Source organism: Gobio gobio (assembly GCF_949357685.1).
Source record: "Gobio gobio genome assembly, chromosome: 20".
In the NCBI taxonomy this organism is placed as follows: Eukaryota; Metazoa; Chordata; class Actinopteri; order Cypriniformes; family Gobionidae; genus Gobio; species Gobio gobio.
The window spans coordinates 37197058-37221379 of NC_137113.1; the positions used below are offsets into that span (position 1 = coordinate 37197058).

General features: G+C 43.2%; 1 protein-coding gene across 2 annotated transcripts in view; it reads left to right on the plus strand.

Annotated features, from left to right (window-relative positions):
- slc4a1b (solute carrier family 4 member 1b (Diego blood group)) overlaps positions 1-24322 on the plus strand; it is a 39982-nt gene that overhangs the window by 9784 nt on the left and 5876 nt on the right. For both annotated transcript variants that reach the window (XM_079801297.1, XM_079801296.1), the window contains 10 exons: positions 2128-2338; positions 4220-4423; positions 6510-6658; positions 6752-6946; positions 10673-10921; positions 18137-18226; positions 18391-18557; positions 21479-21720; positions 21818-21987; positions 22111-22284. In XM_079801297.1, coding sequence (XP_079657423.1) covers positions 2128-2338; positions 4220-4423; positions 6510-6658; positions 6752-6946; positions 10673-10921; positions 18137-18226; positions 18391-18557; positions 21479-21720; positions 21818-21987; positions 22111-22284 — 1851 coding nt within the window. The remainder of the gene's footprint in view (positions 1-2127; positions 2339-4219; positions 4424-6509; positions 6659-6751; positions 6947-10672; positions 10922-18136; positions 18227-18390; positions 18558-21478; positions 21721-21817; positions 21988-22110; positions 22285-24322) is intronic.

The window sequence follows — 24322 nt, forward strand, 5'->3', positions numbered from 1 at the left end:
AAAAAAGCTCAAAATGCAATTAAGGTGCCAAAACTATACATTAATTTCAATGTTGTTTATTATCTCCGTAATAAGTACTCTTTTTAAAGGTATGCTAACTTGAAACACTACGAAAGTTACTGAGGAACAGACTCATTCTGACATCACAATATAACTAAATAAAATAAAAAAATAACTAAAATGAATAAAACTAAAATAAAAAACTAAAATGACAACAAAAATGTACAAAAGTGGAGCAGCCTAATAATGCAACCATATTAATTATTTATGTCCCAGGGCATGCAAGGAAAAAGGAGAATGTGAACCACAAAACAATCATCTTTTCATCTTAAAGGGTTAGTTCACCCAAAAATGCACATTTTGTCATTACTTACTCACCATCATGCCGTTCCACACCCGTAAGGCCTTCGTTCATATTCGAAACACAAATGAAGATATTTTTGATGAAATCCGAGAGCTTCCTGAACAATGTTTCCTGAGGTGTACTTATATTGTTAGTATGATTTTTACATCATAAAATGTCATAATTTAGAAATAAAAGGCATTTTTCTATCCTGATTTTAGCCCTCTGGCTTGATTGCTCTGTTTGAACGAGCGTGTCTGCTGTGAGACTTCAGTGGAAACGCCAACTGTTGTGATTGTATATTACATGTGGAACCCATCACAGCCGTCGAGATTAACAAACCGTGAAAGTGTTGATTATAGCATTCTTTTTAGATCTTTTCCCATCACATGAAAGGCTGCAGTGATGAGCGTTGGGTAGAAAGACTGTCTGTTTATCATGTGAATGCAGTGATCTCATCATTGCAACGCTATATCTCTCACAAAATGCCTTCACCACAACTAACAGCAAACACAATATCGATATGAATACAGTAAGAGCTTCGTTGTGCAGCATAACAGCGTCATTCATTATAAAGGCAGTTTGGGCAAGTGTACGCGCGACGTGTGATTGACAGCTTCGAACATTATAAAGAGAGTGTTGTTTGATCACTGTCTGTAGCCTAATCACACTTTAAATAACAGATTTGTTTCATGCTACTAAGAGAAACAATGTGAAGTTGATTGCTTAGTCACTGGCTTGATTCACGGATGCATAAACAGTTGAGAAAGAAACTATTTAGAAAGAAAGTCTGTGTAAACTTGAATAATTAGCTACACATCAGGAATTGAGAGTGTTAAAGGTCCTGTTCTTCGTGATCCCATTTTTCAAACTTTAGTTAGTGAGTAATGTTGCTGTTAGAGCATATATAATACCTGTAAAATTATAAAGCTCAAAGTTCAATGCCAAGCAAGATATTTTATTTAACAGAAGTTCCCTTTCAAAGCCTACAGCGAACAGCCGGTTTGGACTACATCCCTGTACATCCTGCTTTAATGACGTCAGTAGAACAGTATGTCGACTAACCTCCGCCCACAATAATACGCAAAAAATGGGGCGTGGTCTTGTTGCTCTCCCACGTGGAGAAGAGGAAGTGTTGCGTTCGGTTGCGTTTGTAGTGTGTTTGTCGCCATGTCGTCGAGACGCTGTTATTTTCATCCCGGAGTCAAATCACCTTTGTTTGGCCAGGGACGCTGTACTTTGAGCACATGCATCTCCCCGTTATGGTAAGAGGTGTGATCTTTCCGGGAAACGTGCGCTAAGCTGCTGCCGAATCACAACAAGGGAACCGCTGGCACAATCAGAACTCGTTACGTATTTCTGAAGGAGGGACTTCATAGAATAAGGAAATCATCAAGGCATTTTTAGGACAGTGAAAACAGCGGTATACAGATAATTAAATTGTGTGAAAAATACTGTGTTTTTTTTACACGCGAAACATGAACACATGTTATATTGCACACTGTAAACCCAATCAAAGCTAAAAAAAAAAACAGGAAAAACGGGACCTTTAATTAAATAGAGGTCTATGGAGGGGTCAGAGAGCTCTCGGATTTCATCAAAAATATTTGTGTTCCGAAGATGAACGAAGGTTTTAAGGGTTTGAAACAACATAAGGGTGATTAATTAATGACAGAATTTGAAAAGGGTGAACTAACCCTTTCATTCAGCCTAACTGAAAATTAGAAACATCAAATTATGCAAATTCTCTCTTTTTTTCCCCTACAACTATCCTTCACACACAGGTGTTTAACCAAGCAGCTTTCCAGGCTCAGAGTGACCAGGAGCTGACTGAAGCCGTGGGGGACTTTATGGACTGCTGCATTGTGATTCCGCCCACTGAGATTCCCAACGAGTCTATGCTAACATCACTCATCCCCTTCCAGAAGAGACTACTGCAAGAAAGACTCCGCCCCTCCGACCCCAAACTCCGCCTTGAAGTCAAACCTCGCAAACGTAAGATCACATACACAAAGCACAACCAATGATTAAAGGATAGGATAACTGTATAAGGGGGGCATATGCAACAGATCAGTGTTTTAGTTAACAATTGAATAAGAACTCAAGTGCTTACTGGCAAACACAAAATTCATGACGATAAATAATAGCATATGACTAATAAAAAAAAAAAACTACAAGCAGATGATGTCAGGGTATGTTGAAGGGATGAGGCAAGGACTCAGAGATGCAGAGGAATGGGCTTTTTGATGATAATAATAAAATCAAACAAGACAAAACAAAAATACCCGAGGGGAAGGACTTGACTTGACTTGACTTGACTTGACTTGACTTGACTTGACTTGACTTGACTTGACTTGACTTGACTTGACTTGACTTGACTTGACTTGACTTGACTTGACTTGACTTGACTTGACTTGACTTGACTTGACTTGACTTGACTTGACTTGACTTGACTTGACTTGACTTGAGCAAGAAGCAGGGAAACATGAGATAAATACGACGACGATTCCGCACTGGACTGCAAACACAAGGAGATTAAATAGGGAACAAACAAAAGAGGGTAACGAGGGAAGACAGGTGGGGCAAATGAACCAATAATCAGGAAACAAGGTGTGCGGGGTTAGACAATAGACATGAGCACATGGCACAAAGAAACACTTGACAAGACATGTGCTCACACCAAACGTGACATGAACATGCAGCTAATGAAAACTCATCAGCTGCATGTTCACACAAAACTTGACATCATGAAAGCACGCAGCCAGTGAAAAACACCAACCACGTGCCACACAACATAAGACAAAACATAACATGAAAGCACACGGCCGATGTAAACATGAACCGTGTGCTACACAGAACACAACACACAGACAGAAGAGCACACGCTAACATGACAAGACAGTGCACGAGAACGTGCGAATGCTCATTTTGTGCGCTCGAGACAAAACAAACACGCGGAGCATGAATGTCCGAATCCCAACACAAAACTGAAACCCAAACTAGACCGAAGTGCTGGGATCCGAACACCACACCCGCACACAAAACACAAGGACAGAAGAGCACGCAGCTCGAGTGAGTATGCTCAAAGCTGCGCGCTCACACAAGACAAGACAAACAATACAGGAGTGTCAGGGCTCTGTCATAAAACCATGAATAAACTAGACCGAAGTGACAGAACCCTGACAGATGAGGGGTTGCTATCCCATTATAGCATACAATTGTAATCTTAAGGTAGTCTACTGGTATATTAAAATAGTGTTCAGTTTGCAACCTCAAATATCTGGTAACACTTTAAAATAAGATCCCATTAGTTAACATTAGTTAATGCCTCAACTAACATTAACAATGAGGAATACATTTGTTGCAGTTTTTAATTCTTTGTTAACATTAGTTAATAAGCATAGGCTACATATGTTCATTGTTAGTTCATGTTAGCTCAGGTCCATTAAATAATATTAACAGATACAACTTTTGATTTGAATAATGTATTGGTAAATATTGAAATTGATATTAGCTAAGATTGGAAACTTATTGTAAAGCATTACTAAATATTTTTATATATAGACACTACACTATAAAAGTGACCCAGAAGCAGATTTTCTGTTCTAGGTTCTTAGTGGAAGCCTGACGATAAAATACTCATCAATATTCTGTGAAATTAGTGGGAAATGTACAGTCAGGTGGTCATTATCATAATTTCATTATCATAAAATAAACCCCTTGTGAGTTATATAAGATGCCTCCACTTTGGGTCTTGATCACCTTGTTGGTGTTTACTTTATGATAATGATTGACTGTACATTAATGCTAAAAATCTTTTTAAAATGTTTTACTGTTAACAGAGCAGATATCTAATGTTAATTTATCTTCCCACAGCTTCAAAATCCTCAGGATCCCCTCCAGAAGATCCTCTAGCACGTACCGGTGTTCCATTCGGTGGCATGATGAGAGACATGAAGAGACGATACCAACACTATGTCAGTGACATCACTGATGCTTTGAATTCTCAGGTTGTTGCTGCCATCATCTTTATCTACTTTGCTGCACTCTCACCTGCCATCACCTTCGGAGGTCTACTTGGTATGTATGTTTAGCCTAAAGAAAGCTTCACTCACACTGCACACCAATCCCATTTGTTTCCCAAATCTGGTCACCCATGGGCGTGCTGGTCTGAAGACTTGGTGTGTTCAGCCATTGTTGGCATGTTGCTATTTTGAGGCAACTGAAATAAATAATTTGTTATTTAAAAAACACGTTAGTAATGTGTGCCTATAGTAGGGTCCACAACGCGCGTACACTTTGCTTATTACAAACACAGGGCAGCAGCAGCACACAAACTTTTTTAAATATTAAAAATAAAAGGATTCCTCTCTGGAGAAGCGTTCATTTTTTCCACTTGCAAATACTGCTACGCAAATAGCGAATACACTATGGCGCGAGCGCAACTGGCTTTTTAAAGGGAATGGGAGATGAGACTCTGATTGGTTTATTGCACGTTACGCCCAAACACAAACCATTACTCAATGAGATAATAGGTAATAGGAACAACCCTTTTAGATTATGACCCTTTTTCCCGTCGTTAAACTAGCAAAAGTGGATTCGGACACGCCCTAAGTGCACTTGTACCGTGTGCTTTAGTCCATGTGCTTAGATCGTTAAAATAGGGCCAAATAAGTTTTTTAGCCAAATTAAAACACTAATCATGTGCATGGATGAATTTTACCCGCAGGAGGTTTTAGGTATACAACGACCCCTGGTGGTTCTAGTGTTAAAAATGTTGGCTTGGTGTGGCCCGGGCCCGGCCTTTAAAGGAACACGCCGACTTTTTGGGACTTTAGCTTATTCACCGTATCCCCCAGAGTTAGATAAGTCCATACATACCAAATATTTTCAGGCGCTGCGTAATATCATTGCCCCGCTGCGCCCATGGTACGGCAGCAAAGTTCCTTGATTATTACGCAGGAATGAGAGTTTAGTTCCTAGCCATATCGGTCTACAAAATCGCAACTTTTCATTTTCCGTTGCTCTTAGTACACGATGTAACTATACACATCACAACATGTAAATAAGAAAATGTTGGCGTTATTTTGTCACTTATTGAGCAGTAGGCTTAGCTGGAGCCGTTTACCTCCAGTCTTTGTGCTAAGCTAGGCTAGCGGTGGGTGTGTCAGACAGAGTTATGGCATGCACAGAGATGAGAAAGGTATGTATTGGCTTGTCTAACTCTGGGGGATAAGGTGAATAAGCTAAAGTTCCAAGAAGTCGGCGTGTTCCTTTAAGGACTGAACATTCACACTAAGAATTTGCAAGTGAAGTAATGATTCTGTTTTTTTAGAGAACAGCTGTCAAGTGTGGAAAGAGAAAACAGAAAATGTGAAATTTCAGAGGCATTACTGTACTGTAATACATTTTCTCATTTATTGTTCACGAGTAAATGCCACACTATATAGGGAAAGAGTGAGTGAATGAGTCTTTGTTTAACATTACATACACAGTGCATCCTAAATTATCAAAAAAATAAACAAAACTACTTGAAATCCACTAGGACATTTACAAAAATCCAGATTGGGCTCAGTCTTGATGAAGTTAGAAAAATAACAAAACGATTTAAATTAATGAATTGAAATAAATTGGTAAATTGATTAAAAAATATTTAATCAATTAAATAAATGATATGATATATGACATTTACCAAAATCAGCTTCTTACACCTTACCTCACTCTCTTTCACCGTTAAAAAATGTAAGCGTCATGCTGGAATTCATGTTCGTGTCTGAAAATTCAGATTGTAAAATTACAGCTTCAATTTTTTAGATGAATCAACTCAGAACCCCAGATACAAAATTTTAAATTGTACAAAACCTAGGCCAAAGGTCAAGCATCAGAATTTTTAGGCTGCATTTTCTTAATCTAAATATATCTCAGAAAAACAATTCAATTTCGTTCAATGTCTAGAAATTTTAAACTATAAATTCAAAAAAGTAAAACATGTCGTACAATAAAAACTACGTAGGTCTTCATGTGTTTTTCAGCTGATTAATTACATCAAAAATCTGATTCTTTCTGCCTGTCTAAGCAAAGCTGAAAAGAGTGAACAATTCGAATCAAGACTTACGAAAACTGGCCTTATAAAATTTATTTTATGGCCTTATGCTTCTCTCCACAGCTGATAAGGTGGATAACATGATGGGTGTGTCGGAGCTGATGATCTCCACTTCAGTGCTGGGCATTATCTTCTGCCTGATCGCTGCCCAACCTATACTTGTTATTGGCTTTTCTGGGCCGCTGCTGGTGTTTGAAGAAGCTTTTTTTAATGTGAGTGTCTCTTTTTACAATGTTTTATTTGATATACAGCATCTATCTTGTGTTATTGAAATTCTCCCATCATGCTTTCCCTCCTGGCTGTAGTTCTGTAAGTCTCAGGGCATTGAGTACATCGTAGGCCGTGTGTGGATTGGCATGTGGCTGGTGGTCATCGTTGTGGTTATTGTTGCCATGGAAGGAAGCTTTCTGGTCCGCTTCATTTCCCGTTTCACTCAAGAGATCTTCTCCATCCTCATCTCCCTCATCTTCATCTACGAGACCTTTGCAAAACTCGGCAGGGTACACACTTTATTTGCCATTTTGATGTTTTGCTGCATTCTTTTATATCTTCATGCAACCATCCCTGTATATCTTTTTGCTTCATACATTTTTGCTGCATGTTTCATTTTTAGGAATTTAGTTAACCGGAGACATAAGACCATACTTTGTTATCACATGCAAAAGGCAACCGACCTAGAGAATTAGGGGTGGGCAATATGAATAATTTCATTTTAACGATAACGATATATATCACAATATAGTTATTTTTGCTTTAAATAAGGTTTTTATGATATAACATTTTTTTATTCCATTGAAATCTCATAATCGTTGTCACCAATTTCGATATCACAAAAAACTAACACTAGCCCAAGTAAAAAAAAAATCTCAAGCTTACTGAAGTCAAGTAAACAGTCAGTGATAAAATAAGAACAAAAAATTAATTACAAGCAATAGGACAAAACTATAATAGAAAAAAGACAAATTCAAGCACTAAATAAGAAATACTAGGCTACATAAATTGTATAAAGTAAATAAATGTACAAAAAACACTGCATAGTGTTCACTGTGTAAATTCAATATAAATGTATTCCTATTAAAGGGGTCATGAACTGGCTTTTTTATTTTTTATACTGTTGTCTGAGGTCAACTTATGATGTTTGCATGGTTTTTACATTCAAAAACATCCAATGAATAAGTAATAGGCTATTTTCTACCCTGATTTTGAGCCTCTCTCCTGAAACGCTCTGTTTTTATGACTAGGAAGTAAATGCCCACTGCTGATTGGATAACAGGTTTGCATATTATAATGAGTTTTGACTCCCCTGTCAGTACACCTGGGGAATTGTTTTGAAAACGGCAACCGGAATGATTCGCCCACAGTGCTCACAAAATGTATTTATCAAACAAACAGTGATTTACCTCACATGATTTATGATTTATCTCTCACCCGCAATTAATTGGAATGTTATTTTGTATTACTTGGCCCACGATCGGTGGATATAACCACGCATCACTAACACACACCCAAACATACACACACACAAGCCAAGTACGCGCATGAGCAAAACTTCACTGTAGACAAATCAGCATGTTCAAAACTCCCATAGTTTTCCTTCAAATAACGAGTCAAGAGAGTGAACAACGCACATCAAGAACAGAATTTTATTTCACTATTTAAGATAGCCCGTCGGGCAGGCCCGGTGATACATTTTGATAGCCCGACTGGAAAACACAGTAGCCCCTGGATGTCAAGCTAGCAATTTTGCGAGCCCTGGCCCATACATGTTTGAGTCTGATCCCGAATCGCAGGACAATGAACCAACAACACCTCAAATACAAAGGATACTCCAGCCTGTGGTAGCGTCGTATCATTAATTATGTTTAGTTAGACACGTAATCAGTAGATATCAAACGGTCTGTAACAATGCAATACTATCACATTTTACACACACAAGTGTATTGCAGCATTTCTGTCAGATCCAATATAGATGGCCAGCATTGTTTTTTAATCTCATTCTGTCTGCAAATCCAGTCTCTTGTTTACAAAAGAATCTGCGGTGAAATTAATGAACAAACATGCAATGTCTTACCCACGTGAGCTGGAACTTAATTAAAAATAAAGTTAAACCGCATTACTAATATTGGAGTGGGAGGAAGCTTATGCAGCGACTGTGCTCTTCCAAAAACAGGCACTACAAACTATGTTGTAATCTTCAACGGCATGTTTATTGCTTAGAAGTTCGATCCGGTTTAGAGCCACGTAGGCCTATGTTATTTATGTTATGTCATGCGCGAGGGCTACAGAATTAGGTGTTGGTCTTCTTCTGTTGAGGAGGCATTTCCCTGCTCTCTGACGTCACATGGAGGCAAATTCGCAGATCCCTCATTTGCTGAGCCAGCTGTCAATAAACTATATATCAAAGGCTCAAGCGAAAGTTGATTTCTCAATTCATGACCCCTTTAAAGTTACAAAAGTGATTCAGTCAGGACCAATTTCTCTTTATCTTCTGTTGTTTGATTAACATTAAAAACACAGACAGCAGCAGGTATATTGGGTTCTGTCACTTTAAGACCCAATGCACTGATGTAATATAGGGGAGAGCAGGGCACAACCTAATGCAAGTTAGTGTTTACTTTTGTTTGTGTTTACTAGTTGCCATATCAGCATTATTTAGAGAAAAAACTGCTTCAAAATTAAAAAATCTTTGGAAGATATCACTGAACATTTATTTAACCATAGCAAAAGTATATTCCAGTTTTAAAAGTAAAGTAATTTTTTTATCTGTTTTTGTGTTTATTTAAAATAAGACAAATCTGATATTATTTTAATCTGAAATCTGTTATTTAACAGTTGATTTAGTTCTTTAGTGCTGATCTAACCAGCAGAAGACACGAGCTGGGTTTAACTCCCAGTTGCGCAGGCGGGGTGCGTTGTAACACTGCGTTACAATGTGCCCCTATTAGAAATATGCTGTTATATTCTATACTTTTCAAAATAATTTTATGAATTATTTTGAGAAACCATAAGAAAAAGGTGAATAAAGACTGAGAGTCAATGTTCAGAAATGCTTAATTATTATAAATATTTTTTTTACTATGCTGTATAACTTGGTTTTGAGGTGTGTTTGTTGTCAAACTCAAAAAATAGTATATTTTTAATTATTAAAAAATGCCATTATTTTATTTGAAAAAGTTAATAATTGTATTTTATTGACAAAATATTTTAGTTATTATTATATCAGGTACTATTTTAAGCTGTCACTTGGTCATGTTACATTGTACCCCACCTATGGTGCATGTTGTCATGTTTCACTTCCATTCTTTCGGGGTAAATCAAGAAAAAAGTATACCCTGTATTAACGAAACATAACCACATAATTGTACTAGACATGTGGGAAATTAATGTGGGGAAAAAAGCTCAATAATACGGCAAAAGCAACTCAGTACTCACATGGTTTATGATGAGCAGCGGCTTCATGACGCACGTCTCTGAGACAGCACTCAGAAACCATCTCTCATACCGAAATATGCTCTCTTTCATTACTTATTGGACTACAACAGTTTAAAATATCTTGTTTTTGAACAGCAATGCATAAAACGCATGCAATTGATAAGCTTTCATGATGGCGTGGGACAGCAACAGCACATGAGCACGTAACCATGATAGAGACGATAGTCCGAAATCTCTACCGGTTAACAAATTTGTACCGGTTAATCGTGTTTGCCGGTATATCACCCACCCCTATAGAGAACAATTGAATTTACGTGAAATTGCGTGTTGTTGAGGAGAGGAGTGTCATTACTTGTCTAAACTGAACTCTTACCTTGGACTAGTAATAACCACTTAGCAAGTTGTTGCCTCCCAGAACACCATCACACAACCACTTAATGCAACCAAGCAGAACAACCTGTAGCACAGCTGTGTGCTTACAACCCCTCACAACACCTTGGCAACTGCATAGCAGTGCCTTAGCAACCACTCAGCAACAGGCTAACAACCACTCAGAACACCTCAGCAACACCCTAGCAACCACCCATAGCATTGAGCCAATGAGTTTACATGGACAAGCATGATTCACTTAATTTTCTCCACATATCACAAATTTGTTTGCTAATTTGCAGCAGCTAATAGTAGCAAACACAGCAAGCATAGTGGTGACTGGTGAGAATACTCACTCAAGACATTAATATACTATAATATTGTACAATAATATACCTTTCTCTCTTTTTTATCCTTCATTCTAGATTTTTAAAGAACACCCTCTTATCCTGAATTATGAACATTTAAACAATACCGTTGAGGACCCTTGGCACTCAGTTGTCAACTATCAGAGACTCCTGGATAATACTACAGGAAATGTATCTGTCGTGAGAAGCGTTCAACACCAGCCTTATCCCAACACCGCTCTTCTGTCCATGTGTCTCATGTTTGGCTGTTTCTCCATTGCATACTACCTACGCATGTTCAAGAATGGCAAATTCCTGCCAGGCAAGGTAAATAGATTCTTGAATATTGTGATCAAAATATGACAACTTGACTGTTTATAGCAGTCTTCGGATTGCACCAGTTGTTTATAAGTTCTTACTTTTAATTGGAACATAAAGTTCCACTAGAGGCTTAGTAACTATAAGCTACTTTGTAACTTTGTACTTAATTTGGTTGCATCATCGGTTCTTAAGGAAGAGTGTAGCTAGTAGGTCGTAAGCGCTCCATAAATTAATGAGTAGTCGTATAATATGACATTTACCATCAGTGATTCAACAGCAGCCTTGAAAACGTGGTGAATTTCAGTTCCTTTTCAGTCGGTCACGTTCGACGTACGTCGGAACTGACCGACGAATTGGGATCTGTTTCCAGAGACCGACCTACTTCGAGTGATTAAAACGAGCCAATGGACATTGGCATGCGGTTCACACATTCCACGCACTGCCCCTCAGCGCGGGTATAAATACGGAAGTGGAATACCGCGTCATTGCTTTTTAACTTCGGAGCCGAACGGTTTGCTGTATCAAGCTGTTTCTACGAAGAGTGTTTAGACGAGTCTCGAGGAGGATCGCTCTCTTACCTGGGTGCTGGTGTGACGGCGCGAGTCAGCGAGTGGCCACTGCAACATACACTTGTTCCTGTGTTGGTTGGCTGGGCGTTTCCGTTCTTTGAGTGCTCACACGCAGGCTTGCAATCGGACTGCTGTGAGCCGCGGCCATCTCCCTGAGTGCTTCAGCACTTCTAAAAGAGCATTTCCTTCTAAAAGAGCAACACGGTTTGACCTGCGTCTTTTTCAAGATGTCACTCAAACCGTGTGTTTCTGGATGCAGTTGTTTCCTGTCCTCATTTGACGGCCACGATCTCTCTCGCATATAAACATGTGAGATCGCTTTCGTGGGTGATCCATGCTCTCTCAGGAGAGCATGGTCACGTCGGCGCGTTGTTCGTCTCACCTTTCTCGTGAGGGCTGAGCGTTCAGCGCGCCGTGTGCCGTCTCGCGCCGGCTGATAGCAGGGGTTGTCACGGCAACCCAGCGCATCACTCGGCGCTCTGATGCGCGGTCGAGACTATGAAACCTCAAACGGGGTTGAGTCCCTTCACTTATTCCCCGATCTAGTTTCTTTTCTGGGGCTCCAGAAAAGGATTACTTTGGCTAATAAGCGCTGGTGACCTGAGGATTACAGTGGGGCTTCCCCGCCGAGTACATCTCTTCGGGCCCCCACTCCTCTATCGAATCACGAGCGTGCTGAGACTTTGTTTGTGGGTGGTTCATGTTCTCTCACGAGAACATGACCACGTCGGCGCGTTGTTCACCTTGCTCTTTCATAGGGGCTGGATTGTTTAGCGCGCGGTGTGCCATCAAGTCTGACGGCCACGCTCATTGTCTCACATGCCTGCTGGTAGCTTACAGATGGGATTGCTGGTCCTTTAAAAAAAAAAAAGGGGGATCTAGCGTTTCATTTGGCGCTCTGGCGGAGGACAGATGTCAATTGCTGCATCGGAGAGAGGGCTGTTATGCGCTGGAAATGATAATGCTGAGTTTCCCACTATAATGGTGTGTTCATGCTGAATCAGATTCAGAGTTGACAGCAATGCTTTCCAGGGTGGCTGCCCGGATGTGCATTGGAAAAATTTAACAGCATGGAACTATTTGGTGTCAAAATATGTAACACCAAAAGGGCCATAACCTGTATAAGTTTTTCCCTCTCTCACTGCCCTCTGTCCTGCATGCATGAGGGTAGTCCCGACCCAGGGGTTATGCAGGAACTGCGTGCGGTGATGGACCTCGCTCTCCGGAGTGACGAAAGTCACTGCACGCTCCCTGGGCCCTGGGTCAGGCGATGTCCACACCAGTGGTCCAGGAAGCTGGGGCTAAACCTGGCAGATATGCGTGAGCCCGACGAAGTTCGATTCCTCATCGCCCCTGTCTGTCAGGCTGGCCTCTTCGGCGATGCCAACGAGAACTTCGCCCCGCAGTTCTTGGTGGCCCAGAAGCAGACGGAGGTGGCTAAAAAAAATTAATAATAATAAATAAAAATTAAAAATGAAAAAAAACAAAAAACAAACCTGCCCCGACGACCAGCTGCTGCCTACACCCAGTCGTCGGCCGCAGCACCTCCATCTGCTTGTTGCCGAGGGCGCCACCCTGCGTCCGCCTCCACCCAGGCAGCAGGTGGCTGGGCGCAAGGGAGGTGCCCAACCCGTCCAGGGTCCCGCGAGCCTGCTAGCAAGCACAAGGGCAAGCGACCCTGAAACGGGCAGCCCAGCGAGAGAGGAATTGCTCGGGGAGACGGTGTCCACACCCCTCCCTCCCCCGGAGGAGGACCGGGGGGAGAATATTTTTTTGGTTTCGGTCCTGCCGCTGGCTCCCCGGAGTCCAGCGGTACCCACATTCTCAGAGCAGTTCTTCCCTCCCTGAGCCCAGAGAGGGACAGGTTGGCAGTGTGCGACGCCCCCGGGCCTTGCCACTCCTTTCCTCCCCTCTCACCCCTCGCCAGGGGGCAGCAGATTGGGCACCAAGGACACCCCCGGGCCTTCTCACCCACTCTTTGCCCCACCTGGAGTATTCAGGCAACACTCCGTGCCGCCTCCAGGCCTTCCGAGTCGGGTCTGAATACTCCACCTCGCTGCCTCACCCCGGGTACGTCTGTTCGCACGCCGGCCTCCCAAGTACAGGGGCATCCTTTTCACCTCCGTGCGGAGCAGCGATGCCCATGTCTTGCGGTCCGAGATCGATGTCCTGCTGGCGAAGGGCGCGGTCGAGCCGGTTCCTCCTGCCGATATGAGGTCGGGGTTCTACAGCCCCTACTTCATTGTACCCAAGAAAGGGGGTGGGTTAAGGCCAATCTTGGACCTGCGCATTCTGAATCGGGCCCTGCACAAGCTTCCGTTCAAAATGTTAACGCAGAAACGCATTTTCCAATGCATCCGTCCCCAAGATTGGTTCGCAGCGATCGACCTGAAGGACGCGTACTTTCATGTCTCTATCCTTCTTCGACACAGACCGTTCCTCGCTTTACGTTCAAGGGGAGGGCATATCAGTACAAAGTCTTGCCCTTCGGGCTGTCCCTGTCGCCTCGCGTCTTCACGAAGGTCGTCGAGGCAGCCATTGTTCCGCTCAGAGAACGCGGCGTTCGCTTACTCTACTATCTCGACGACTGGCTCATACTCGCCCAGTCTCGGGAGCAGTTGTGCGAACACAGGGACATGGTGCTCAGTCACCTCAGCCTGTTGGGACTTCGGGTCAACCGGGAGAAGAGCAAACTCTACCCCTCGCAGAGGATCTCTTATCTCGGTATGGAGCTGGATTCGGTCAGCCGGACAGCGGGCCTCACTCCAGAGCGCGTCCGGTCAGTGTTGAACTGCTTGAATACGTTCAAAGGCAGGACAGCGGTCCCACTGAAATTATTTCAGAGGCTCCTGGGGCATATGGCATCTGCAGCCGCGGTAACGCCGCTCGGATTGCTTCATATGAGACCGCTTCAACGCTGGTTGCACGACCGAGTCCCGAGATGGGCGTGGCAGAGCGGTCAGCACCGGGTCCTAGTTACTCCTTACTGTCGCCAAACCTTCAGTCCGTGGTCAGACCCCTCGTTTCTCCGGGCCGGAGTGTCCCTAGAACAGGTGTCGAGGCATGCTGTGGTCTTCACGGATGCCTCATCCACGGGCTGGGGGGCCACGTACAACGGGCACGCAGCTTCTGGTCTGTGGACTGGGCCCCAACTGCGTTGGCATATCAATTGCCTAGAGTTACTGGCGGTACGTCTTGCCCTGGCCCGGTTCAAGAAACCGCTTCGGGGCAAGCACGTACTGGTCCGTTCGGACAGCACTGCGGCCGTTGCGTACATCAACCGTCAGGGTGGTCTACGCTCCCGTTGCATGCTCCGGCTCGCCCGCCATCTCCTCCTGTGGAGTCAGAAGTTTGTGAGGTCACTTCGTGCCATTCACATCCCAGGTGCGCTGAACCAGACAGCCGACGAGCTCTCTCGCCAGTCGACACCTCCGGGCGAATGGCGACTCCACCCCCGGAGCGTCCAGCTGATATGGGACCACTTCGGAGTTGCACAGGTAGACCTGTTCGCTTCTCCGGACTCGACCCATTGCCAGTGGTACTACTCCCTGACCGGAGGTACCTTAGGCATAGATGCACTGGCGCACAGCTGGCCCCCGGGACCTACGCAAGTATGCGTTCCCCCCCAGTGAGCCTTCTCGCACAGACACTGTGCAAGGTCAGGGAGGACGAGGAGCAGGTCTTGTTAGTTGCGCCCTACTGGCCCAACCGGACCTAGTTCCCAGAACTCACACTCCTCGCGACAGCCCCTCCCTGGCCGATCCCCCTGAGGAAGGACCTGCTTTCTCAGGGGCGGGGCACTCTATGGCACCCGCGTCCAGACCTCTGGAATCTCCATGTCTGGTCCCTGGACGGGACGCGGAGGTTCTAGGTGGCCTACCACAAGCAGTGGTAGACACCATCGCTTCAGCTAGAGCCCCCTCTACGAGGCGCCTCTACTCTCTGAAGTGGAACCTGTTCGTCGAGTGGTGCTCTTCCCGCCGGGAAGACCCCCGAAAGTGTTCAATTAACGTTGTGCTTCCTTCCTGCAGGATGGGTTGGATCGAAGGCTGTCTCCCTCCACCCTCAAAGTGTACGTCGCAGCAATAGCGGCGTATCACGATGCAGTAGACGGTAAATCCTTAGGTAAGCACGACTTAATCGTCAGGTTCCTCAGAGGTGCGAGGAGACTAAATCCTCCTCGTTCTACCTCGTTACCCTCTTGGGACTTAGCCCTGGTGCTCAGAGCACTTCAGGGTCCTCCATTTGAACCTTTGCAGTCTGTTGAGCTAAAAATCCTGTCCATGAAGACAGTTCTCCTGATTGCATTGGCTTCAATCAAGAGGGTAGGGGACCTGCATGCACTCTCGGTCGACGAATCGTGCCTAGAATTCGGGCCGGCCAACTCTCACGTTGTCCTGAGACCCCGGCCTGGATACGTGCCCAAGGTTCCTACCACTCCCTTTCGGGACCAGGTGGTGAACCTGCAAGCGCTGCCTTCGGAGGAGGCAGACCCAGCCCTAGCTTTGTTATGTCCCGTCCGCGCTCTTCGCGCTTACGTTGACCGGACTCAGAGCTTCAGATCCTCACAGCAGCTCTTCATCTGTTACGGAGGCCAGCAGAAGGGAAAGGCTGTCTCCAAGCAGAGGTTGGCCCACTGGATAGTGGATGCCATTGTCTTGGCTTACCGGTCCCAAGACGTACCTTGCCCGTTCGGGTTGCGAGCACACTCAACAAGGAGTGTTGCTTCTTCCTGGGCGTTGGCTCAAGGCGCCTCGCTGTCAGATATATGTAGAGCTGCGGGCTGGGCGACACCTAACACGTTCGCTAGATTTGATAGCCTCCGTGTAGAGCCGGTATCTTCCCGCATTCTCGCCCCCAGTGGCCAGCAGCGCTAAGTGCCCGTTCTAAGTGTTGGCTTGCATACGCCACTCCCGCCCTCTGGGCCGGATACGTGCGTCTATTTGCTCCAGTCGTGTTCCCCGAAAATCGGCTAACCCTGTGAGTTCCTCCGTCACCCCTCCGGTGTCAGACGTGGCGGCCGTCTGATGCCAGGCCTGCACCCGTATGCTTGTGGAACGTGTGTGTAGGCTGGGTTCCATATGTTGCGGTCCCGTCTAGGCTACCCCATATGTGTATTTTCCACGGTACCAGCTACCCTACTCGGCTAGCCCCGTGTCTTTCCCTCGACAGAGCTTCCTCTGTCGTCTCTGGCTGTTTCTTCCCCCCCTGGAACCAGGTTGGGTCCACCCCAGAGACAGCCATTTGTTGCACTACCCTGTTAGGTTAGTCCTTATGTGCATTCCACCTCTCCTTCCATTGAAGGATGTGGTCCGCAGCGTACCATCTCCCGAGACGGGCACGCTTTCCCAGCGTTATCCAATAGTCACGCTGAGTGGGTCTTGCAGGAACAGCAGTGACTGTCCTTCCCTGCCCGGAGCCCTGACTCCCACTCTAACATAGGAGTGGTCCAGCGAGCTCAGGCAGGACGCTGGAAGGGCCAGCCTCCTGGCGTGTTGGTAGGGATCCCAATTCGTCGGTCAGTTCCGACGTACCTCGAACGTGACCGACTGAAAGGGAACGTCTCGGTTACGTATGTAACCCTCGTTCCCTGAAGGAGGGAACGGAGACGTACGTCCCGTCGCCAGGTGCTGTGCTTCAGCTGAAGGCCAAGTCACTTATCTCGGCTCCTCAGTTGAAAAGCAATGATGCGGTATTCCACTTCCGTATTTATACCCGCGCTGCGGGGCGGTGCGTGGAATGTGTGAACCGCATGCCAATGTCCATTGGCTCGTTTTAATCACTCGAAGTAGGTCGGTCTCTGGAAACAGATCCCAATTCGTCGGTCAGTTCCGACGTACGTCTCCGTTCCCTCCTTCAGGGAATGAGGGTTACATATGTCACCGAGACGTTTATCCTGTTATGGTTGATTCTAACTTCTTTTGCCTCACTTAAAAGTGTTTCAAAAATGCTTTAGAGAAGTGTCTCTGGCCGAGTACCAAAACAAACGTATAGCCAAACAGCAGTAAGGGGCGTGTCTACTAATGATGGAGAGAAGAGATCGCTCAGTGCACAACACTGAGTGGTGCACACAGAGGGTTGGTCATCAAGAGCCGCTATTCATTTATTCACACAATGTTCTATATCTCTTAAAATGTAAATGTGTATAAATGTCAACATTATCATATATGTCTAGAACTGAAGTGTGTCAGATAAAATATGAGTTTATTGATGGAATGCAATCAATCTGCTGTTTTATTCCAACCATTAAGGCTCGTTCACACCAAGAACGATAACTATAATGATAACTATATTAGCATATAAGCATCAACGAATGATAATGTTCTGTATATTATAAGCATGCGCTGCAGTTCTGTTGTCTGATCGAGGTCTTTAAAGCAAGATGAATTCTGATTGGCTGTCAATATTTTTATTGTTCATCAGCTCAGGAAAAAAAATTTTTTTGAAAGTGATTCCAATTCTTATTATTCTTTTAAAATTAGACTGTTTTTTTAAAACTCTCTTTACCATTATCATTATAGTTATTGTCCTTAGTGTGAACGGGCCTTTACTCCTGGTTGGAGACTAAATATTAGTTTAAACTAAAAACCATTGAGTTTTCCGTTTTCCATTGAGTAGGTTCCATTAATGTAAAGATCTTTTTGATGTATAGATTCGACGTTTGCTCGGTGACTTTGGAGTTCCCATTGCAATTTTCCTCATGGTTGCTATCGATATCAATATTGAGGATACATACACTCAGGTATGTTTTTTATTTAGTATTTGTGAATATTATTTAATTCCATGGAATTAAAATCAGATGGGTAATGGCTCCTTTATAGACTGATAACACTTTTAGGTCACAATTCATATCCAATCCTATAAAGTTACTGTCTTGACCTCTCTGACCTTTGACTTGTGTCACAGAAACTGGTGGTGCCTAAGGGTCTTCAGGTGTCCAACCCTAAGATGCGCGGCTGGCTAATCAACCCCATGGGTGAACACAAGCCCTTCCCTGTGTGGATGATATTCGCCTCTGTTGTTCCAGCTATCTTGGTCTTTATCCTCATCTTCCTTGAGTCTCAGATCACCACGTGAGTGATATTTTCTGGGAAATATGATTTGGTACAATCAATTTCCCCATAAACTGACAGGATCAAGCTCCAACAAAATGTTCTGTCCTCACTGAAGTGAAAATGTTTTTTTTATTGCCTTTGATGGTTCCATTACGAATAGTTAAGATCCATGGAATCTTCCCAATGCACAAAAGGTGCTTCAAAAATCTTCAAACTAAAGTTGCATCCCAAAGGAGCATTTGTGTACTTATGCACTATTCTATGCAATTTTGTAATTTAAACAGTGTGAGTAGTGTGTTCATGCTGAAAAAAAGAAAAAGTGCACTTTAAATACCCGAATGATGCACTTAATTAAACTGAAAAAACTAAATGTGGAATGCTGGACACTTCATCTACTCAACTGTCGCAGCTTTATTCATGTAGCCTGAGGGTAATGGATATCAGAATTCAATGTTGAAAGGCAAAATAACTGTATAAAATGTATACACTAAACAGTTGAGTACATAGTGCAGAGTGTAGTGCGTCATTTGCAACATAACTTAAAGTCCCTCTGTAGTCAATAATTGTATCCCTTAAAGCCACAATATGTAAGATTTTGGGATTAAAAAATCCAAAAACCACTAGAACAGTGTTATATATTTGGTTGACTTGTGTACTTGCATTATCTCAGATGTTCCCATGAATATTTAAATCCAGATAAATAAGCAATTTTAACTAGGACACGGACCAAGTCAATGTGTCGCCTATCAATGACATCATACCTGCCGTACCCTTCGATTTTACTTTTGTAGAAACCATGGGAACACCAAAGACGCTTTAATATATTCTATGTCTTTTTAGACAATGGAACAACTATTTGGATACATTTATAGACAGAAAACGAATTATTGTGCAGTAATACAGCATTTTCTCCGTCATACAATATGTTTTCAAATTAATTGCATGCCACTTAGCAACACAAGCCATCCAGCATTTATTAATATGATATTCTAATATCGATCTATCTTACTGAAGTGTGCAACAAGTATCTCATAGCAGCCGCCGATTGAACGCTGAGTAACGTTATAGCATAATTTTCAACACACAAATACCCCACATACGCTGTTTTCGAGCTGCATGTCACGCTCGTCTCTCTTTAGCAATGGCTTCAGCGACCTCGTTCAGCTCCCACAGCACTCGGCCCTGCTCTGCTTCATTCTACAGTAACATCAATAATCTCATCCATGTACATGATTTCTGCCCACGTCCCATCCCGACTGTTTTCCACCGGCTGCGAGGTGTAGACGACACCTCCCAAGATTCCACGCTCTTCTTTGTTTTGAATAGGTGACCTCTAACGGCGAAAAACGACATATTGTGCCTCTAAAACTCATCTTTGATCACTAAAATTACATATTTAAATGTTTTTTCCTGTGTAAAAAAAATCTTCATGCCTTAAAATATCTTGAATGTAAGTTTACACCCTTGCTTAATTTTGTATACGCTGATTCATGAATATGCAAATTAGGCCCGCCTGCTCTCAATCACACAAGCTCAGAATACCAAGCACACTCGGTCAACTTTACTGTTGTATACGCTGCACAATGGCAAGTGGAAATACTTGTTTAATTCAGCTAATGTTTAAAGCTACACTGTGTAACTTTTTTTGTTTATTCTTAGCTAAAAACACTTAGTTCTTTGAAAAATATATGTGCTCATTAATGTATATTTACTTCTTTCAAGTAATAAAATATTCTCGTAAGTTTATAATATGCCATTGAAAATACATACGGTAATGGGTTCGAATGCGGGTCGCCATGTTGCCCCTCCATCTTGAAAGTACATCAGCCAAAGAGGGACATACCCGTGAATTCAAGCTTCGCCTTTCGCTTTTTAACACTCGATGGCACCGTGTCGAATGTGGACGAAGTCGAACTTTAAGCCATATTAATCTTGGACTAAATCGGCCACCGTAGGAGTTAAAACAAAATCGGATTTGAGAGGAAGAGAAACTAATATTCACTGGATGGTCATATACCTTTTAACCGCTAGATGGGGGAAAATATTACACAGTGTAGCTTTAATTCAGTTAATGTTTGAACCAGAAAATGATTCAGAAGAAGTGGAAGAGCGAATTATACAGAGTCATCTACAAGCATTTGTATTAGTAATGCATTTTATGTATCGCTACCAAGTCGGACACACAATGGTAATTAATATGAGTAGCCTTTTTTGACTACATTATTAAATAGCTAATAATGTTTTGCTAATGTTAGACAAACCATGTTCAAACTTCTAAAATCAGCATCCTTAGAAACTTAGAACATCAGTGGAGAAAGGCACATACGGTGTCATAACATCTTAATATACATCATATACATAATTCACCGCTATATTGCTAAATGTACCTGACTTTTCATATCAACAGAAAAATATACCGGGATAACCTGGCTTCTCTTGAGACTCCCCTGCTTCAAAGCACAGTTAATGATATGCCAAAGCCCACCCGCACGTTGGTATTGTGGTATTTGTGATGTAGACAACAACACCGATTTCAAACCGTGTTTGTGGTTCACAGCAGTTTTAAGGATAAAATTCTCAGCAATGGTGTTGACTTGAATTTGTACATGGTTTGTCTTAAAGCATATTAAATACAACACATAGACATATTAACAACATTAAAAACTTGATTTTCAAGGTTCTTTGGGGAACCCAAAATGGTTCTTCTATGGCATCATTCTATCCCTCCTTTGGAAACATGAAGTAAACAGTATAGAGCAGTATTACGCAGCGTGACAGAAATTGAAAGTGACTGGTTGGGTTAGTGTGATGTGATGACCCTTGCTATTGGAGATGAAAGATTCTACCAACGCATAACCAACATAAAAATAAAACAAAAATTATTTGCTATGCTAATTTATTTATAAACTGATCTTTTCTCTTGTCTCTCATATTTCAAGACTAATTGTGAGTAAACCAGAGAGAAAAATGGTCAAGGGTTCTGGCTTCCACATGGATCTTCTCATCCTGGTGAGCATGGGAGGTCTGGGTGCCATATTTGGCGTTCCTTGGTTGAGTGCCGCAACCGTACGATCCGTATCTCATGCCAATGCCCTGACTGTCATGAGCAAAGGCCCAAAACCTGAGATTGAGAAGGTTTTGGAACAGAGAGTCAGTGGAGTAATAGTCGCTTTGCTTGTCGGTATGTTGACATACGTCTAACGTTCTTCTAAACCTGGTTCTTACAGTCCTATACTTCCTAGAGTACATTAACATCTTCTCTGTCTGTCTGTTTGCAGGTCTTTCAATCCTCATGGAGCCCGTTCTAAAAATGATTCCTATTACGGCTCTGTTTGGAATCTTCCTCTACATGGGAATCACATCCCTCAGTGGGATTCAGCTTTGGGATCGAATGCTGCTCCTCCTTATTCCCAAAAAGTATCACCCCAATGAACCCTATGCTACAAAAGTATGTGGTACCATTACTCTGTTGGAATACTTTGCATTATTTGCATTACATGATTTCTCCTTGTATATGTTTCATTCTCAAGGTTGGTTGCCTTTTGCATGTGGTCTCTGTCTCCCTCTGCAGGTCAGCACCAGTAGGATGCACGTGTACACTGTGATCCAGATCGTGTGTCTGGCAATCCTGTGGATGGTGAAATCGAGCCCTGTGTCACTGGCTCTGCCATTCGTCCTGATACTCACCATCCCTCTGCGCATGTTCATGACTGGACAACTTTTCACTGAGCAAGAGATGAAATGTGTAAGTGGAGCACTGACAGTCAGAGACAACAACAAAAGTGTTTATTGCAAGTTGGAAACATAAAGCGCATTGAACTTACCATTACATTTTCCTGATATTCAGGTTTTCTAAATCTTAATTTTTAATGAACAGTAACAGTACATCTTAAAAGAACCGTTTTCCCTAAAATGAAAATTCGATCTCTGTGGAACATTTTTAAGAATCTTCCTGCAGGTATTTTCACACAGTTCATACAACAAATCATAGGCTCCAAAAAAATAACAAATGATCACCTAAAAAGCACCCTACCAGTAGTCCATTTGACATACATGCTATAGTCCAAGTCCTCACTTATAGTGCACTCACCTAATATACAGCTGATATTAAAGGATTAGTTCACTTTTAAATAAACTTTTGCTGATAATTTACTCACCCCCATGTCATCCAAGATGTCCATGTCTTTCTTTCTGCAGTCGAAAAGAAATTAAGGTTTTGGATGAGAACAGTCCAGGGTTTTTCTCCATATAATGGACTTCAGTGGGACCCAAACGGTTCAAGATCCAAATGACAGTTTCAGTACAGCTTCAAAGGGCTTTAAATGATACCAGACGATGAATAAGGGTCTTATCTAGCGAAACGATCAGTTTCTGCGAGAAACCGAGCAGTATTTATGCTATTATTTTACCTCTTAACAGAGGAACGCGATCGTCTCTGAGCTCCGCCATTACTTCCGGAGAGTGAGGTCAAATTTGATCGTGGTCATAGATGTACACGTAGATGCCTCATTAGCGACTGCACGGATCAGTAGAATGAGGAATCTACTATCGATACATCTATAACCACGATCAAATTTGACCTCACTCTCCGGAAGAAATGGCGGAGCTCAGAGACGATCGCGTTCCTCTGTTAAGAGGTAAAATAATAGCATAAATACTGCTCGGTTTCTTGCAGAAACTGATCGTTTCGCTAGATAAGACCCTTATAGATCATCTGGTATCGTTTAAAGCCATTTGAAGCTGCACTGAAACTGTCATTTGGACCTTGAACCGTTTGGGTCCCACTGAAGTCCATTATATGGAGAAAAACCCTGGACTGTTTTCATCCAAAACCTTAATTTCTTTTCGACTGCAGAAAGAAAGACATGGACATCTTGGATGACATGGGGGTGAGTAAATTATCAGCAAAAGTTTATTTAAAAGTGAACTAATCCTTTAAATAAATGAAGTTCCGGGTAAAAAAGTCCCCCTCCGAAAGTCCCTGCTTGCGATGTAGTACTTTTTCAAAGTTCAGGAACTTTCGGGGGTGGGACTTGGGCGCTGAACATGCTGATTGGTTGAGCTCATGCAGCATTTTATTTCAACCGGCATTTTTAAAAGTCTTTTGCGAGGATCGTTCGTTCTGCGTTCAGCGAATATCTTGCTCTTTCTATCTGGTGACGCGCGTTCGTCAGAGCCATCTCACGGTCAATATGTCCGTTATTGTTACAAACAGAGTTAGACACGGATAACAGAGGCAGGTGAAAGCAGAGTTTATTTCGTAACCAGGAAGTGAGCAGGTGCGGTGAGAGTATCTGGTAATGCTGGAATGGTTGGTAATACAATACGTCTTGGGAACTTGAACACAGGAACAATGGATCGAAGGAGACAAGGACCAGGAGACAGGACGAGACGAGGAGACACTCAGGGTTCGATGGGGATCAGGTAAGTAGTCAGGTGAGTCCGAGGAAGCAAGCATGTAGGGTCATGTGCAAACGATACCGTACAGTGACTGAGTGTGAGCGTGGGGCTTAAGTGCAGGTGGTGATTGCAGTGATGATGATGTGCAGGTGTGTGTGCTCAGTACTCAGGTGACAGGGATCATTGTGGTAGTGAGGGGGTGGAGCCTGGCGTGCATGTAACATTACCACTTGTCGGCACTTCTCGGCCTTGAGGTAGAGCTGGTAGTTCCTCAGGCGTTGTAGGACCTCCGCAACGTGACGGCGATGGTCGGCCATGCTCCGGGAGTAGATCAAGATGTCATCTATATATACCAGCACGAACCTGTGGAGACACTCCCGGAG